The sequence below is a fragment of the Ascidiella aspersa genome, chromosome 6, assembly GCF_963924565.1.
Source record: "Ascidiella aspersa chromosome 6, kaAscAspe10.2, whole genome shotgun sequence".
NCBI classification, from domain to species: Eukaryota; Metazoa; Chordata; class Ascidiacea; order Phlebobranchia; family Ascidiidae; genus Ascidiella; species Ascidiella aspersa.
In genome coordinates, this window is record NC_139452.1 from 22,804,460 (window position 1) to 22,823,876 (window position 19,417).

At 36.4% G+C, this 19,417-nt stretch overlaps 1 protein-coding gene across 1 annotated transcript; it reads left to right on the top strand.

Annotated features, from left to right (window-relative positions):
• The first annotated feature begins 1,458 nt into the window (after window positions 1–1,458).
• On the top strand, window positions 1,459–7,587 carry LOC146140839 (sialin-like). Its single transcript, XM_083392716.1, has 10 exons — window positions 1,459–1,568; window positions 2,312–2,518; window positions 2,997–3,230; window positions 3,372–3,546; window positions 3,627–3,754; window positions 4,838–4,996; window positions 5,487–5,727; window positions 5,958–6,091; window positions 6,404–6,548; window positions 7,505–7,587. The coding sequence occupies exons 1-10, from the start codon at window positions 1,542–1,544 to the stop codon at window positions 7,570–7,572; spliced, it is 1,518 nt and encodes a 505-aa protein (XP_083248842.1). The 5' UTR covers window positions 1,459–1,541; the 3' UTR covers window positions 7,573–7,587.
• The last annotated feature ends 11,830 nt before the right edge of the window (window positions 7,588–19,417 follow it).

Genomic DNA, 19,417 nt, shown 5'->3' on the forward strand with positions numbered 1-19,417 from the left:
ATTATGTGGCCCGAACAAAAAATAATGCATAATCATAATAATTCGGACAAAAACAACATGTGTCCGATAAAATTTTTTTTTAAGTAGAATATATTTATTGGTGCGCGGAGTAACTAACGTTATGGAATACGATCGGCCAGCATTCTTTTTATTTCTTTTAAATTTGTCCACAGTATTCTTTTTCTGCCAGGCTGGTAAACGATAATTGTCTGTTGCAAGATGGATTTGTTTTACACTTGGGATGTCTAATACAAAGAACTTCGAATTCGTTAAAGTGGTGACCTGCCTACCATGCTTATCGCACTCTCATTTGCGCCGTAAGCAAATGTTTATTGTTTGCCATTGCCATTAACGCTCTGTTTAGCGAGGTTTCGGAGAGTCTACTCGACCATGTCGCTTCTTACAGCACACATGTAAGTAGAATATATTTATTGGTGCGCGGAGTAACTAATGTTTAACTGTGAGAAAACGCAGCTTACACTATAGGTCAGCAAACAAGTAAGCAGCGGTAAGCGCATTGAATGTCAAACAAGGTATGGGCTAAATCAAAGCTTCACAAACATTTATGTATAGGATACCTTTTTTAGGTTTAATAAAAACTGTTCGTGTTCTTTTAAGTTTAGTAGTGATGGGAGAATATTTCTCGTTGCCTGCTACGGCTCGCGTTTGGAGAAGTAAGCGCAACTGGTTTGTGTTTTCTTTTGTTTTAAAGTTGCTATTCGGAAGTCAGAAAAAGTATATATAAAGCTTCACCTGAAGTTAATAACCCCTATACTCGCAAACTCTATTTTTTCGCGAACTACATGTTGAATCGTTCTGGCTTAGATCAGTATTAGTTAACAATTAAACAACGACTCTTTGTCAATTAAGCAACGACTCTTTGTCCTTTCTTGCGACAGACAGCACAAAGCAGGCGAATTACTGCGAACAATGTATCTCATTAAGGCAGGTATTTCGACCTTATGCAATAATCCAGGTGTATTTTTTTCATAATATTTACAACTTCTTGAAAACCTATATGTTACCTTTAAACGGCAGAAATCTTTTTTTATTTATTTTTTCACTGAAACAACTACCAGGAACTACCAGGAGTATAAAAAGACAACAATTGTTATTGAACTTTACACCAAAGAGGAAAGGAAGATTAACCAAACGCTTAAAACCCATAAAATATCATTGTAAATATATAATTGGCAAGTGTGTTTGTATAATTAGTCTTGGCAGTTTTTTGGTAGTAGTGGCAAGTTTAGCACCGAGTATAATACATACTTTGTCAAAGCAAAATGATTAAATGCAACCCTATTGACAAAACAGTAAACAATGTAAATCAGTTATGCCGGCCTGGCCATATACGATATTAAACAGAAGCGCTTGGCAAATAGTTTGTAAAACGTTTAGCAAAATTGCTCACGTTTTTTTCTGACGCAGCGCTTTTATCATACTTGTAGTAGGGAGCGAGATGGATGATTTTTAGGTCTTATATGCTTTCTTTAATCCTATTCTACCATAAGAACCGGGAGTAAGCACAAGCCGGCAGCTAAATGCAAAAGAAAAATGCAATTAAAGAGGTAAGGCAAATTTTCGTTACCTGCAATTTGTTGTCGCCCTCTAGAGTCCACCGCCCTACAGCACGCACACCTCGCATGCACATATTGGCATTCTGCTGGCGTCCCTAAGACAGTGTAATTATTGGTTTACGTTGAAATGATAATTGCATTCTGTGCCCGCAATAACCGTACGTATATTGTGTATCGGTGTACAGCTTTACTTTGACGCCCATGGGTAACCATCTAAAAGGGAATACAACACTCCTGGGACTTCAGCCATAAGACCGAGATGAAAACAACATCAACGTCGTAATAAAACACAATTTGGAATAAGACCAAAATAGGACTAACACCTAATAGTCGCAGTACCGTTTAGATCGGAATATTTCCTAAAGCCGTCGGAATAAAAACTAAGTGGTCAAAATCTGGCATAAACAACACTACCAACTCCCCTTACAATTTCAACCCTAAACCATTTTTTAACTCCACCCATTACCCACCAATAACCCGGAACAGGACCGGTGCCAAAACAGCGGTGCCCTAACGGCGCCGGTCAAACTTGGGCGTCCCAACATCGTCACTAAAACAGCCGATCCCAGACCGACGGCCCCCAATCGTCCCATACCCTCTTCCTACAGTTTCATCTATATTCCCATACCCTCTTCCTACAGTAGGCGTTATTTTGGCCATTTACGCCTTATCAGGATGAATTTAGGACGTATTCCGGCAGATTTAGAATAAAATGTGTTTTATTTTTAATTCAGGAAGTCACTCCAAGATGTTACATCAAAGCCAGACATTCTCTAGTCTTGCTTCAATTCTTTGGGATGGTGGGTGTACAGTTTATACGACACAATGTCAGCATTGCAGTTGTTGCTATGGTTAACACAACGTCACGCCAAGATGACATTTATGTTTCAACCAACTTTTCATGCCCGGATCGCACAAGCACTACAGATCAAACTAAAAATGTGAGATGCCACCTTGCAGTATTTTCCACCTTTTTACGTCACGGCTTGTTTTTACCATTTTCTTAATTATACGACCAATCATTTTAACGAAAAAGGATTCAATACATCGCAATAAAGTCCAAAGAAGTGTATGCCAAAGTTATAAAAACATAACATATCGTTTTTTTCTTTTACCCGGACTATAAAAAAATATGCCAGTAAACTTCATGGACCACTTAAAAAGCTTTGAAGCAATCATCGGTAGAGGACCACTCATAGAAAAGCGATGGTGATATTGGTGGATTTAAACAAAAATATTCTGATATGTCTAAAGAATAACCATACACTCAACGATGAGATTTCTTATTAGCTATCGATCGCTAAAAGATAAGTAATCGCATCCCGTATCTCAGTTTTGCGAATTGTTCTTTCATGTGTGTTCAAATAAGAAAATGTACCCAGACAGAAAAATGACTATAACCCATACTACTCAATTCAGAACGGAGTTTTTCATTGGAATCGCGCCGAACAGGGCTTAATATTGGGTTGCTACTTCTACGGCTATACAGCTGTAAGTATCCCTGCATCTTGGGTGTCCAAGCGCTTTGGAATTAAATACACAGTTGGCATATCTTCACTTGTTGCTTCCGTTTTAACGATTGGAACTCCTTTTGTTGCCTACTATAGCTTTGAACTGCTTGTGGTTGTGAGAGTGCTGATCGGTGCATTTCAAGTAAGAAAGTTAGGTAAATGATTTTCTAAATTGGTATAATAGTTTTATAATAGGCTAGTTATCTTTGTATAGTTAACGGTGTCATTGCGAGGTATATTTTTTAGCACTTTGAGTATGTTTTTGTATCTTTTTTACTAACAGGCTATTAACCTGCCGGCTATGATTGGTTCTTGGGGAGTGTGGGCTCCAGTTTTGGAAAGGAGTTTTCTCGTTTCCTTTTGTCTTTCCGGTTATTCAGCCGGTTCCTTCCTCAACCTTTTCTTATCGGGAGTTATTGCTGAAAATCTGGGATGGGAAGCTGTTTTCTACTTTTCTGGTTTATCCAATAATATTATCAGACATTATTGAACAACATCTTTTAAGCTTGGCACTTAATTCTTAAGTTTCATTTTGTAGGTGGAGGTTATTTTATTTGGAGTGTCATGTGGATGGCATTAGTATACAATACGCCGGACGAACATCCAAGAATTTCAAAACAAGAACTTACATACATTAATGCAACTTCAAATCATGACAATGAGGACGTAAGTATTGTGTGCGTATCGACTAAAGTCTTAAAATGTTTTGTTCGCAACATTGGTTAATACACTAAAAACATTGTATATTTTGCAAATATTTGAAAAAAACTCTGTTTATACCATCGATCTGGATTTTTGTCAATGCTTATAGGTAAAACATTTTGCATTGGGTTGAATAAACAGCTTTTTTTGTTTTTACTACGACCCGCCGCTGACATAAATTTCTTGGTTTTTTTTTTCGGTCCGTTGACATTGTTTATAACAGGGGTTCCAAATCTTTTTACGGTCTCGTACCACTTGAACGCGCTGTGCTGCCAAGCGTACCACTTCTTGAAGAATAACTAATTTGATCGAATAAGATTTTTATCTACTTTTAGCTTACAACTAGCATTATTCAACGCAATTTGTAAAGTAAGCAATAAAACAGTAGGTGATATCTATAGACCCGAGAGAAATCATTTGACATAATTAACGCCCACTGTCCCAGAGTGTTGTAGAGATTTTCAAAGCAACTGTGCTCTTCGTTGACAATTGACATGACATCTATTTTGAAGATCGTAACGATACGAAACAACAGGGATAGTGCGCGTACCACAGGTTGGGAACCCCTGGTTTATAACATAAACAAATACTGAAATTAAACATATAACCAGAGTTGCGGGACTTGACGGAGTCCGTTTGTTTTGCTGGAGTCGGACTCTGGTCTCGAAGTTCGACTAAGACCACGTAAAACTACCCAAACCCAGCGAGTCCTAAGTGCGCATGCGCAGTACCAAATTTCGAAACTGATAGGACCGCAAACTGTAAATTGACATAATGTGTTTAAATAGTTTCCAACGATGTATTGTGGGTGGATGAATTATATGACACTCCTATTAGAGAATTACAGAATATCAACCTTATTTTATAGTTACGTAAATGGGTGAAATACAGGTAGACTCAAAGACACATTTGGCCGGGGTCGGACTTGGGACTTTGGTTAAATTTTTGGCCGGAGTCGGACCCGGGAGTTGGACTCGAGTTATTCAACCTCCGCAACCCTGCTTATACCCTGGCTCGTGAAATATGCGATCTTTTGTTTTTGTTTAGAAGTTGAAAGAGGCGAAAGCACCTTGGAAACCCATGTTAACTTCCATGCCACTATTAGCGATTTGCGTGGCGTCTTTTACAAGCAATTGGGGTTCGCAAACGATATCATCGATGTTACCCACTTATTTGGCCACCGTGTTGCGTTTCAACGTGTCAGCCGTAAGTGGAGTTTAAGATATGAAGGCCTATCTTATGATAATACCTTAAGAAGTACTGAATGCTTAAAAAAACACAACAATATTTAAGTAAGTATGCATATTCCAGTGAAATATGTAGAACACAAATCAAGCGTTTTTCGTTGCTAGCTACAATAAATGTACAATAGTGTTTTAATCCAAACCATGTCCACTATAATATAGTTTATCTCAATTTTAACTTTATATAAAATAAACCAAAACCAAGAAGTAAAACGATTTAAAATTATATTTTAAGTTGATTTATCATACTGTATATTATCCTTCAACTTAAACTTCCATTTTTTAATACCTATCACGACGTTTTCGTATTATAACAACAGCTATTTCTCAAATTTATTTTTGTAAAATTACCACTTTAAGGATTATTGTACCTCAAATAAGCAATTATAATTTGTATTTGTTTTCAATTTGACGTTCTGAGATTTTGCGTAATTTTGACTGCGCCATTTTAGAGCGGCCTTCTTTCTGCCTTTCCGGAAATTCTAAAATGGTTGTTAATGATGGCTGCTGGTTACTTGACGGGACTTATTCAACTGAAAACAGCAGTTTCGATTGGAACTTTAAGAAAAATAAACCAAACCATTTCACTACTTGCTAGCTCTCTATTTCTTGTGCTTGCTGGTTACGTGGAATGCAATGTTGAGGCTGCTGTTGCTTTCTTTTGCCTGTCAATTGCATTTAACGCATTTACAGGTAGGGTGCACTTCATGTTGTCGCAATCTGCTGTATAGACTTTACAGTCATAAGTACCGGAAAAAGTTTGACTTGAGAGTGATTTCATGCTGTTTTGTTTGAGCAGAGCTTGACCTGTTGTTCAGTTTGCAAAATTTACAATAAATTTGCTTTAAAAACTACACTGCATTTTAAATTTTTGTTTTAGAAACAAAAACATGTTTTGGTATTTTTTTTGGTAATGCATTTAGCTCCGGGTTGTTTGGCAAATACGGTTGACATCGCACCTCGTTTTGCCGGAATATTGTTCGGGATCATTAACACCATCGCCAATATTCCCGGCTTTCTAGCCCCACAAGTAATCGGTCTTATCTTATTCGACAATGTAAGTATATCAGATTGCCGAAAATAGGCCTTGCTGAAGTAGGCTATATCAAGTTATAATTAACTTGTTTTCAGTAGCATCATGATTTAGTATTGGTTACAATTATACTCAACTATACTCAATTATACTCAAGAATTCATAACCTTTGTGATATGTTTTCGTGTTTGTGAACTAGCAGTAGGCCTAAGTTTAAAACATTGTTATGTCATTCTTTTTACAATTAGTTTACAAAATATATAAACACAAAAAATGAATAAATTTTATTCATTTCATATAAAGCACTTTCGATTCTTGGAAATCTTTCAATTTCAGAACTCAGTAAGTCAATGGCAAATCGTATTCTGGATAGCAGCAGGCGTGTCAATTGCTGGAGCTGTCTTTTATTTGGCTTTTGCTTCCGGAGAAGTTCAACCGTGGGCCAAAGCGGTTTTATTGAATTCAGATGTAAAAGCCAAAGGTAATTTTCTTTATGAAAACCTAACAGCCATCCCGCATGACAACGTCAGAAAAGTCACATTACATGCCTTTCTTGCGTAATGTGATTTCCAAAATTATGCGTAATGTGATTTCCAAACGTCTAATATTCAAAGTTTTGTTTAAAACAGGGGTCGGCAACCTTTTGCTAGTCGCGGGCCAAACCAACCTCAGCAAGTTCTTGGCGGACCGTAATAAATTTTCACAAAAATTTTGTTATAAAAAGGTATGGTTTTTAATCATTCTAAATCGGGTTCGGACCTAAACGTTTTGTGCAATTTGAATAAAAATATCTATTTTATACTAAAAACTTAACGCGCGAAAAATTGCGTTTGATTGGTTTAAAATGCCATTCAATTTGCAAGACATGACGCATTGCGCGCACACAAAAGTTAAATTTGACACATTTTCTGATAAACCCCAATTTTATCATAAAAGACGGAATTCATCGGAGAAAAGATTAAGTCGGAGAAACTTTCATTTTAGAGAGTTCCAAGCTACGATTAGTTTCCACTTAGATAGTTTTCATGCGCACGGCCCTTTGGTCTTAGAAGACTCCCTCAAAAGGAAAATGTGTAATTGAAAGTGAAACAAGACGACTCGCGCAAAGCGCGAAAATTTTTTGCATTTTTGTATGGTTCAAAAAGTTAAAAATATGGCGCATGGCCTTGTGTCTGGTTTAAAAAAAGAGGTCGCGGGCCGGATGATTTTTACTGGCGGGCCGTAAGTTGCCGACCCCTGGTTTAAAAAATGTATACAGTTTTGCTTGTCTATATACGCGTCGACGAAGCAGTGATCGAAGGAGAAATATGCTGCCCTTTTGCGCAATAAGATTTAATATGTCCGTTTCGTACTGTCATACGCATTCAGCTTGTCTAATGGCTAGAAATCGTATACGAGTACAAATATACTATGTTTCTTATTGTATTTTTCTTTCAGACCCGAGTCAAGACTGTTATCCTATTATGCAGAATATTGTCGAAGAAGCAAGAAGCGAGAGAGTTTAAAATCAGCAGCAGTCAACCATATGCTGTGATTTCGTTAAATAAATAAAAATCCTTTTTACTCAACTATGTTTGCCTTTCTTACCAATGTCTAAAATAGCAAGTTTAAAACATTGCATGTCACATTTTATGTGCCCAATAATTGTCATTCTATAATGCCGAGGAAAAAGTTTTTATGTGAAAGCGACATTCGTTTACAAAGTAATAATTTATTATGAACCGTATGTATAGCCAGCTCAATCCACTTGATCTTTGAAAGAATATGCATGGGTGCCAATGAGATACGAAACCACGAATTCGGCCAAAAATTCCTAATAGTTCTATAATCTAAATTTATAATAAGCACAACAACATTCTGTCTCAGACTATAGCCACCTCTTTCACTCGCTCGCACAGTTGTCGTGCATTCGTGTGCTACACATGGCCAAGTTTTATTTTTTATTTAACTGTTTTGTTTGCGCTTATAAAAATAATTGTTCCACAAAGCATTTTTCAGCCTTTGTTTTTAATTATACTCTCCTAGGATTGAAACAGCAGGTTTTAACCAAAAATATTGTAAAACATTTAGGCGAACAAAACATTTTGTTTGAAACTATTTCTATTTATAGCATTTGAGAAAATATACCCAATACCCAATAAAAATCCCGAAAAAAATGCATTATTTACGACCTAGTAATAAGGTGTTCGTACCTGCAAATCCCATGCAATCCCCTGGGGCACTTAGGTTTGGTTCGCATATAACGCATTTTACCTATAGTTGGCCGTTTGAACCACATGGTTATGATTTGTAGTCTATGTAGTAATGCTTAGGCCACATCCACCCTGCTTGCGCTATAATTGTTTAATAATGCTTCGTTCGCCGACGGGGCTTGCTAAAAGCAAGATTGGAGATCCGTTGTTTGGGTTGTGAGTGCGGGCAAACACGCACTAATTTCCAGACTCCTGGTTAGGTAGTTACTAGTTGCTGTGTAATAAACTGAGCGTTTGATTTAAAACTTTGATTGTACCCAAACAATGTGATATGTATAAATGGTAGAGAGCAATGAGTGAAACAGAAAATATTATCCAGCCATAGACAGATAAATGTAATTATCAGTTATGACACAAATCATCGTGTTTGTACGATTTCGGATCTTCAGGTCACTTACGCAAAGTTATTCTTGAAGTATTAGGTAATCCCCATACGTTATTCGTTTGTGTATACGACGAGATTTTGCTTAGTGTATTCAAAAAAAAATAGTATTCAAATAAAAAAGGCCGTCGTTTAAGCTAAGGAAAAGATAATCGCTATATCCGTTTTGAGAGTCTCATATACAATCGTAAGGTTAGATAACGTCCCAATGTCCACTTGTAGCGTTGTCGAATCTGTAACCTGATTTGAAATCAAACTAAGTCTGCTTGAGACGGCATAAGGTTGCAATGTTTAAGATAAAGAATCGAACCTGGTCATAGCAGCTTACAGCTAGTCCCCGTCTAATAGATACGCTTTATCTTATTTCGGATTCATAGAAAAATTTTCACGAAACATCAGAAGTCAGCATATTCGTTCGTCCAGCGACTTGGCAACCCTTTTTACACTGGTAACATGTGTCACCATTCACTGGTTTGCTGCAGCTAGCTAAAAAGATGTCGCCTTTACCTGTCCAGCACTATACAGCACGTGGTGGTTGTCAATCATATTTTATGAAAAATAAACGAAACTCAATAACTCCTGTTCCAGAATGATTTCTTTAGTTTTTAGGAACCTAATAACGCCACGTTGAAGTGGGATCAGATTATAATTTGCGCCATTAGACACTACGTTAAAAGGTTAAGAACTAATGTTATAGCAATTTTGCTAAATTGTTTGATCAGAAGCAACAATAAACTCGATACAAAACACCAACAAAATTAAAGAGGTGAGACAACTGTAAGTTTAAAGTTTACAGTAACTTTAAATGTACAACATAGTTGTTTGGTAGATGAAGGCAATGTCTCATGTAGTAGAACTATGAATGTTTTGAAAACTGCACGTAGGGCATGGAGTATTGTAACATAGAACACCGTCATGGTTTTATTTTCATAGCTAATTCCCTATAACACATTTTCAAATATTTAACTATACATGTTATAATCCAGGAAGGGAGCCCAGGATGTTACTTTAAAGCGAGACATTCTCTTGTGTTGCTCCAATTCGTCGGGTTGGTGGGCTTCCAGTTTGTACGACACAATATTAGTATTATAGTACACGATGACGTCAATGCTACAAACAACTTTTCGTGCCCGGATCAAGGAAAAGGTTCAACCGACGAAGCTGGAACCGTGAGACCACTTTTGTACAAAAACTTATTAACATTTAATATTTGGATTTTTTTTTTAATATTCACCTTGAAGAAATTAGCTGGTAGGCCAACGAACCACTGACCCGCGGCTCACAAAGTGACCTACCACAGATTTTATTGACCCACTTGTCTCCCTAGATTAGATATACCGAAATGTTATCCATCATTTTTAGAAATATAAAAATGTAAAAAAACAATTTCTCGTTAGATAGCACTATATAAATCAGGGCTACCCAATCTATTGTTCGTGCAGAAGTGTTTTAGGGGTGACTACTGACGAGAAGGCCTACAATAACTGCACTTCAACGCCTGCAGAAAAGCCGACAACTACGCATTTTGTTTATTGCTGTAAAACGTGAAGGATAGCGATCCTTCAAGGGAAATTAAGAGCTCGCAGACTAAAAGTTCTCAGAATCTGATTAAACCATGTTGAAAAGATTTGTGCTGACCTCCTGTAATCCCATAAAAAATGCTGAAGAATTTGTTATCTATTCAGGTTCTTAATATTCTTGGGAATCCGAATTGGGAAACCGACCAAAAAACTTAAATTACCAACCCAAATAAGAACACGTAAAACGACGCAACATTGAAGTTTCGCATAAATCCAGCATATAATTAAATAAAGGACCCAGTTGTCCCACTTGTGCAGTTTGTAAGGATGAAGGTCGTGTTTTTCACCCTCGCAATGTTGACGAATTGGTACTCCTTTTGTTGCCTATAGCTTCGAACTGCTTGTGGTTTTGAGAGTGCTGATCGGTGCATTTCAAGTAAGAAAGTTACGTAAAGGATTTTCTAAATTGGTATAATAGTTTTCGCATCTTTGTAATTTACGGTATCATTGCGAGGTATATTTTTTAGCACCTTAGTTTCAGTATTTCTAATAAATTGTCTGACCCTGTATGTTCTATTCCAATTTACTGATAGGGTATTAACTTGCCAGGGCATGGTTGATTCTTGGGGAGGCTCCGGTTTTGCAAAGGAGTTTTCTCGTTTTTTTTGTCTTTCCGGTAGTTCCATCTCAACCGTCTGATATCGGAAGTTATCGCTGAAGATCTGGGTTGGGAAGCTGTTTTCTACTTTTCAGGTTTGTAAAATAACACTAGAATAATAAGTTTACCTGTTTAACTATAATTTCTCTATCTTTTTAGGTGGTAGGTATTTTATTTGGAGTGTCATATGGATTGTGTTGGCACAAAATACTCCAGAGGAACATCCAAGAATTTCAAAACAGGAACTTAACTACATTAATGCAACTTCAAATCATGACAAAGACGATGTATTTTATGTAGGCCCATACTTGTCTTCTCAAAATGGAGATAAAGTTTTAAATCATTAATTTCGCGAGATTGTGGAAGAACAAACAATATAGTCAGGTCAATATATGGTTTCACTTCAAAAAAATTCCTACAAAAGGTTTTCCAACGGTTATGTGTAGTATTTAACATCAAGAATAACATATTAAAAATCTAGGAGGATCGGCGCATCGGAAAGTTGTCATTTTTAAGATGGCTGCCAAAACAGTAGAATGACAATAATTCACATAATTTTCATGCTATAGCTCTAATTTTGACGTCTGTTTCTAGGTTTTAGATGATAAGGAGGAATTCATTAAAATAAAATAAAATTAACTTGTTAGTTTAATGGAAACACTTATATCAAACAAAAATAATAGTGAAACATTGTCAGTGTAATAATCACACACCACTTATTAAGTTATTTGCATTAAGTTGCTTAATAAATCCTGGTCATCATCTTCATCCAGTAAGGACTGATTGTACGTATTGTCACAGGCATCAAGTTGGCACTGTCCACATGCTGAGCTACAAGGTAGATTATTCTGCCTACAGCTGCACCTGGCAGTGGTCCAGGCAGTTGTGCAGTTGCAGTGGATGATTTTCAAGAGGGAATCTGGGGCCGCATTCATGTCCGACTCTGTTGGCACAAACTGACTACCTTCCAGTTTCCAAACCCACCCGCAAGTTTCCATATCACTCTCCTGTCCTAGCCAGACCATTATTTGGGAGTAAACCTTAGACAGTGAAATTTTGTTGATGACCCAGTAGGTGGTAGGCATTCTGGTGTCACAAATAATTGGGAAGAGACTACATTTTTTCTTAATACTCTATAGCGCAACGAGAAGGGAATCCGTCCGCGTGCCCCCAAAAATCACAGCCATTGCTTGACAACCTTTGTTTGCAATGGATGCTGATGAACATTGTCAGCTGCAAATAAAAGTGTACTTTCGAGTGGGTCTATGTTCTCTGGAACAATGGAACTTGACGCTACACAATCAGCTGCATTATTTTCAAATCTCTGGACTTCTGTGTAACAAGAACAATATCCCATATTGTGTAACGTGTCAACAAGAAATCCCGACCTGTACAAATGATGTCCTTGAACAGCAAGACCAATTTGCAAGGGTGCAATCACCGCTCGTGGTCTAACAGCTTGGACAATAGCTTGGCCAATACATGCAACCTTTTGCTTTGTGTTTTCCTACAAATAAGGAACTCAACAGTGTTCGCAAAGTTTCAGGCAAGTACATTAGAGCAGGACCGAGATTGAGTGCGTCTGCGCTAGGGTAGTGATCATTAACAGATGGTACATCCTTTTTGATCTCACTTTTGATGAGCCTTGCCGCAGTTTTAATTATTTCTCTCTTTTGTGACTCTTCATCATTCTCATGCCTTGTTTTTAGGTATTTAGATCGGAGGATTTCTGATGTTTTCTCTCTCATAGTAACAATGCCATGAAGGCCCTGACCTTTAGCTATATAAACAGATTCACCGTATTGTTTCTGTAATTGGGTTTTCAGATATTCTGATCCATAAGGAAGGCAATCATAATTTGCTAAAAATTCATTCATTTTATATCTAAGGTCTGATATCGTTAACTGTTCTTCATCATTCTGTTCAAGATAGGAACAAATCTTTAGAAATGCCTGTTCCTGTTCCTCATCCTTCGGTCGCCCAGATTTTCGACGTTTTGCCTCAGGTACTTTGCCATATTGCAAGGGTACGTTAAATCCATATCTAAAATTAACACTACAAGAATGGTGGTATAAACAGTCTGCATCATGCAAATCGCTACCGTAATATTCAATACGACCTTTCACGGCGAATGACCAATCATCAGAACGTCTCTCACAACACTCTAATATAGTCCTTGCAAAAACATCTGTTTTAACAAAACTAAAGCCAGGTCTGTCCGTGAGAACTCGAGCCCCACAAAATAAACAATCAGTCTTACTATCAAAATTGCCATCAAGACTTCGAACACTTCGTTTCCTCGTGACGCAGGACCCACTTTCCTCTCTGTTCTTCTTAAGCTGTATATCGATGGGGTTGGTGTACGGCAGTCTACTTTTCGACCAGCTGTCACAACAATGTTGTCCCCTCTATTAGTACTCCACACAGCACACGCACAAAATAGTTTTAAACTAAGAACATCACTCATAAATTAACAACTTGCTAAACAACTAGCTGCTAATCTAAGATAACACTTGTAATGCGACAGGCCGAACTTAAAAATTTCCATCGTGACATAATAGGCTGTTTAGCAATCTAAAGCCTGGTGCGCACCTGTATCGAACGGCAGCTACGACACTGCGGGCGAGAAATTGAAAATTGTTTTACTTGACCGCAAAGCCGGCAGGGCTGTAATGAATGTAATTAAACTATTTAGGCCATTTTATTATTATTTTTTTAATTATTGCTTCAGATTCCCGCGGGACGCACAGAAAATTGTCGGGGGCCGCAAGCGGCCCGCGGGCCTTAGTTTGCCCACCTCTGTCCTAGATTTTTAATATGTTATTGTTGATCATAAATACTACCCAAAACCGTCGAAAAACCTTTTGTTGGATTTTTTTGGATGTTCAGGCTATATATTTCATATTTTGACCCGCCTAATATATTTATGACCCTTTTAAGCAATTCGGATGAATGCTAGTCAAACTATAAACTGATTTGATACAACTTTGTAAAGCGAGTTGTACATTTTGGTTAACAATCTAGTTGTGGGAAATCTTTATTCGCTGTCGGTAAAAACATCTTTCTCAGCTAATTATACTGTGATTTAGAACTTGGAAAAGGCAAAAACGCCGTGGAAGTCGATTTTATTACCCACCGACATGACCAGTGTGTCGAATTTCAACGTGTCAGCAGTAAGGGTCATCAGCTGTTAGCGTCATAATGACTTATTTCGCCAATTTCATATAATGTATTAAGTAAAAGATCGGAAGCGTGACCCTTTCGCTTCAATATTGTTTAATTTACGACTGTTCTTCTTTGATGTCTTTCTTGATGTTTTTTTTTCTATTTCTTGCTGAAGTATAAAATAATTTCCACTGTTTACTATTGTCAATTTGTAAATGCAAGAAAAATCATTGTCAACAAACTTTATTTTGGCACATTATTGAGGTTTTTAAAACTCATTATAGTTGTTGAACTAGCCTAGCCTAAAACTTATTATTAGACCGTTATACCAAATTTCAGTTTCCAACATGTTTTAAGTTGATTGGATTAGTCCAGTTCCATTAATAGTGACATTTCAGTAAAATACTCAACCAAAATTCTAGCCGGGGTACCGAAAATCAGTTGTTTTAGTGTTGCCGTAAGCTATAAAAGGTTCAGACTCACAAAGTCAGAGTGTCAACTCTTTGTGGTGACTTGGTGAGCTACATGAAATTTATTAACAGATAACTATTCATCAACTTTGGAGTGGCTTTCTGTTTGCCCTTCCTGGCATTCTAAGATGGATATTAACGGTGTTGTCTGGATATTTGACGGGGTTGGCCCAAAGAGGAACAGCCATGTCGGTTGGAACACCAACTGTTTCATTACTGGTCAGCTCGTTATTGCTCGAGCTTGCTGGATACGTAGGTTGTAATGTCGAAGCTGCTGTCGCTTTTTTTTGTCTGTCAGTCGGGTTCAGCGCTTTTACAAGTAAGAGAAAATACAAGGACACAAAAAATGTAAGCCCTTGTTTCATCAAATAAGTACTTTCAAGGTCCGATATTGAAGCGGTTTAGTTTGTTAAAACAAGAGCTTTAAACATCACTTATATAGTGTATTTTGTTAAACCTCTTTGGGGAAACTTTTCCGAACATTGTTGCTGACAACCGTAGCCTAAACGCACTCCATTTTAATTGAGAAATATCTCGAAAGACTAGTTAACCATAATAAAACACGCCTGGCATTTCTCCGCTCGATTTGCTTGGGGCAATTGTTGATTTTTTGGTCACGGAAAAGGTTCGTTCGAGTCAATCGTGCTAAGCAACTCTAGCTTAGTTTAAGTGCAAGCTTAAACAGTCGCATCACAAGGCCAAGTGCTTTACCGAAGTGCTAAGACGCATCAAATGCCAAAAGTGTTTTACTGCATATCCTGCCATTATAGATATTTTATTCTGCTTTGCATTTAGCGCCAGGTAAAAAAAACGGTTGACATCGCACCTCGATTTTCCGGAATATTGTTCGGGATCATTAACACCATCGGTAATATTCCCGGCTTTTTAGCACCGCAAGTAATCGGTTTCATCTAGTTCGACAACGTAAGTAATCTGTCTTTGATATAAATTAAAGGAAAACGTTATTTTTCTTTTAAGTTCACATTTAGGCCACTATAAATCGTTTGACTCGTGCATACAAAATTCCACTGTCCTGTATAGGCCCGTTAACATTTTCAAAAGAACGAACCATTAAGAAGTCTCTGCTAAAATAAAGGTAGTAGAGTATTTATTACTTTGCCCAATACTTAATGGCGGTCCGCCCTGGCGAGTATAGCAGCTCAGTCTAATAGTAGAATGAAATCGCACGTCTTCTCCTGCAGCGCGATTTTCTATTACAAAAACGGAGCTGTGATCTGTCCAAGCCAAGACGCACTTTGCAAATTTATACAGATACAATCGACGCGGATACAAAACGGTGAAATCCAAAAATGAAATCAGTAAAATTAATAGGCCATACTGTCGTACGATATGGCCATAGGCGTAGCCAGGGGGGTCTGAGGGGCCATGGCCCCCCAAAAAATTTATAAATATTTTACTCTTAATAATTTGTTTTGTAGCATTTATGAGCAGTACCACAACATTTGATCACAGGCATGCCACACCTTCAATTGTCATGCATTGTTACGTCACAAACGATTTAGTTAATATAACACTTACTATACATTAATGTACTTTTACTACTTTTAGACAGTTTTTCCTCTTTGACTGTTTTTTGATTATTGCGTTAACACTAAGTCAGTTGCTGCTCGAAACGGTTTCCTAGCATTGTTATTTGTGTTCGTTACGGCAGTTAATACAATGACAAAAGCTAAACAAAAAATTCCAACTTTTTGCCCCTCCCAAAAAAATTTTCGGCTGGCTACGCCACTGGATATGGCACCGTTAAACGAATTTTAATCACGTAGGCTACCACATATTCCTCATTCGAATTACTGTTCTTACAGGGAGATTAATATTATTTTACTTAGCTACGTTAAAAAAAGAGGCCGCTTATTACTCACGGTTTTAAATCAAAACTTTACAAACAAATAATCAAACAGTTGTTCTTTAATTTTAGATTGTCTGCTGCCAAGTATTAATTTAAGTTAAAAAGGTCCGCTTTATTTGAAACGTTTCATTTCAGAACTCGCTAAGTCAATGGCAAATCGTCTTCTGGATAGCAGCAGGCGTATCCATAGTAGGAGCTGTCTTTTATTTGTTTTTTGCTTCCGGAGAGGTTCAAACTTGGGCTAAAATATATAGACTGTAAAATAACATAGATAAAATTCCTATCTGTGTTTTACTAATGACACTATAGGTTTAACCATATTCCTAATTTTGTATTTTTAGAATTTGACAACCAAGCGTTTGACGTAGATTCAACAAAGCTGTAATGCACGTTTAGTCTATTGGATTGGCTTTAAAATATAGAAAATTAAGAGAAAGTAGTTCATAATTAATTTAGGGTGCTGCTCTATCTTTAAATTTACTATAAATTAAAAAATAGGAACATAAATAATTGTAATTAATTTTATATCTTTAAGTTATCCAGTTTGTTCTTTCTTAAAGTTCATCAAAAAACATTACTCAAAAACACAAACTGATTTTTATTTACGTGACAATATTTTAAATAACATTCCATTGTATTTTTGGAACTTTTAAGACTTTAGGCCTTAATTACAACGTAGGGCAATTTTCCTTTTTTAATTAAATCTTGATATTTTTTAGTATGTTAATAGTGTTTGGTTACTTAACTCATGTTATACTGCTCTAACTTTAAATAAGCCAAAAGAAACGATAAGTCCCGATATGCTTTAAAACTGTAGGTCGACGTTAAGCAGAGTCGCCCAGAAAAATACATATTTGATATAGCTAGATAAAAATGCTTGATTACTCTTTCACGATTTAAAGAAGAATTTATACCGAATAATAAAATCATTAGGGCCTCACTAAGAATTGTTAAAAAATATCGCAAAATCAAGTATTCAAAGCATTTTTTTGTAACTTATACGTTTTTAACTGCAGCGTATCGCTGTAAGCTTTTTGCAAAAGTGAAAAAAATTAGTAAGAATCAAACATACAATGACTGCACTTAAGTTACCGTTTTCATATGACTTCACTTGACTTAAGTCGTTTGGGCAAAATGACTTGACTTAAGTTTTGGGACAAATGACTTGGGTTGAAACAAAGTGTTTTTATTAAGAATTTTTTCGAGTAGGAGGTTTAATTTATCCTAATTTTTGCACATAAAACGATTTGCTTGCTATATGTTGCGGCAATAAAGGGTCGTAGTAATCTGGATGAAAGGCAAACACGGTCGTAGTCCGTTGACATGGGGTGTTCACCATGAGTGCCCCCTGCAAAAGACACCTCAATGAATCCGCTTTGAATTACCTCGTATACATTTGTAATGAGGGGGCGATTATTTGTGACAAAATTTTACACGTTAGGTCGAAATTATCCAAATTATTTCAAACCACATTGGTATACAAAATGTCTAAAAATTGTTACAAAATTAACATAGCCTGTAATAAGTTTGTTAAAATTGTTGTTTAGATTAAAATTTGCAATATACAATATTTAACCTATACCATCATGGCTGCATAGCTTGCGAAAAAAATCTGCTTGCGGGGTCAAGATTCTTTCTAATCATGAAAAAATACACTTTAATATTGATACAATATAAAGGCGAGATATAAGGATTATATTGTAACGACATGATCGTTCTTCTGTTGTTCCGTTTATTTTGTGTGTTTTAATGACAAGGTGCGTATGTCGCGCAGCTCTAATTGCTATATTTAAATATTATTAACTAAAAAAAAATATCTTTCGATAAAGTGCACAAACTTCCAACTGAAGTCTTTCTTTAAATGGTAAAATAGTCTGGTGAAAAAGGGACATGGCCTGGCAAACAAGAACATTTTTTTTACCTAGAAGTTGTACCTGCAAGGCTGCAACAATTATATCACGAATACCGTTCCAGACTGATCAACCATACTTTTATAACTGTTTTTACCCCTTCTTCAAAAGCAAATGACTTGACGTGAGTGTAAGTGTCCTAATTGAATACATTTTACTATCGAATTACTCCCATGTTTAAACGTGAAGTGGTTATTTTTGTTTGTTTGTTTTATGCGTTTGTTGAACGAAACAGCCTATTGCTGGGAAACGAACGTGTTTACCAAGTCTATTAGTTGAACACTTATTTTATGATTAGCCTATGACTTGACTTGAAATGGTAATGAGTTGCACCGGGAGAAAATACATGATTTTTTTGCAGATGGTTAGGACTTGTACGATATTCGAAGACAACAAAGTACAACTACAACTTTCAGCCGTGTACAAGTTTAATTAGAATGGTGCTTTTAGTTTTGTATAATAAGTCAATTCTTAACAAAAAAAATTTAAGTTAGAGTCCAAAGTTAAGGTCAATTCAAGCCTTTATTAGAGCAAGTCAATTCCAAGTCAAATCACTGATATATATGAAACGTTTTAACTATTAAAAAGGAAAACCTGACCGATTATGAAAATACCTCAATAAATAGAAATCGCAAAATAGCACGCTAACTGTATTTTATAAAACAATAAAAATTAAATGAAAACCCAAATTTATAAAAACAATAAAAATTAAATGAAAATATATAATTTCACCCAAATCATTCGCTTAAATAATGACTTAAGACCAAGGTAAGTCACGTCAATTTATTTCAACGAAATGACTTAAGTCACGTTAAGTTACTGGATAAATTCAAGTCCTCTAAACTAAAGTTGTTAACTTAAGTCATTACAACATTGATACTTTTCTTAAACGTCTGACTAAAGAAAACTGTGTTTAGTCTATATACTCTCTGTTGGATGACCCACCTGTTTAAGGTTGTGAAACCTATTTTTCTTTTGTTTAGCTTTTGAACTTCGCTGTTTATTAAAGCAACTGTTTGCTTACCAGTTATACAAGTTTGTTAAAACGCAAACAAGTCGAGGCTAAAGGGTGATCTGAGTTTACCAACAGGACCAATTGCTAAAGGCTCATAATAAAACGGCA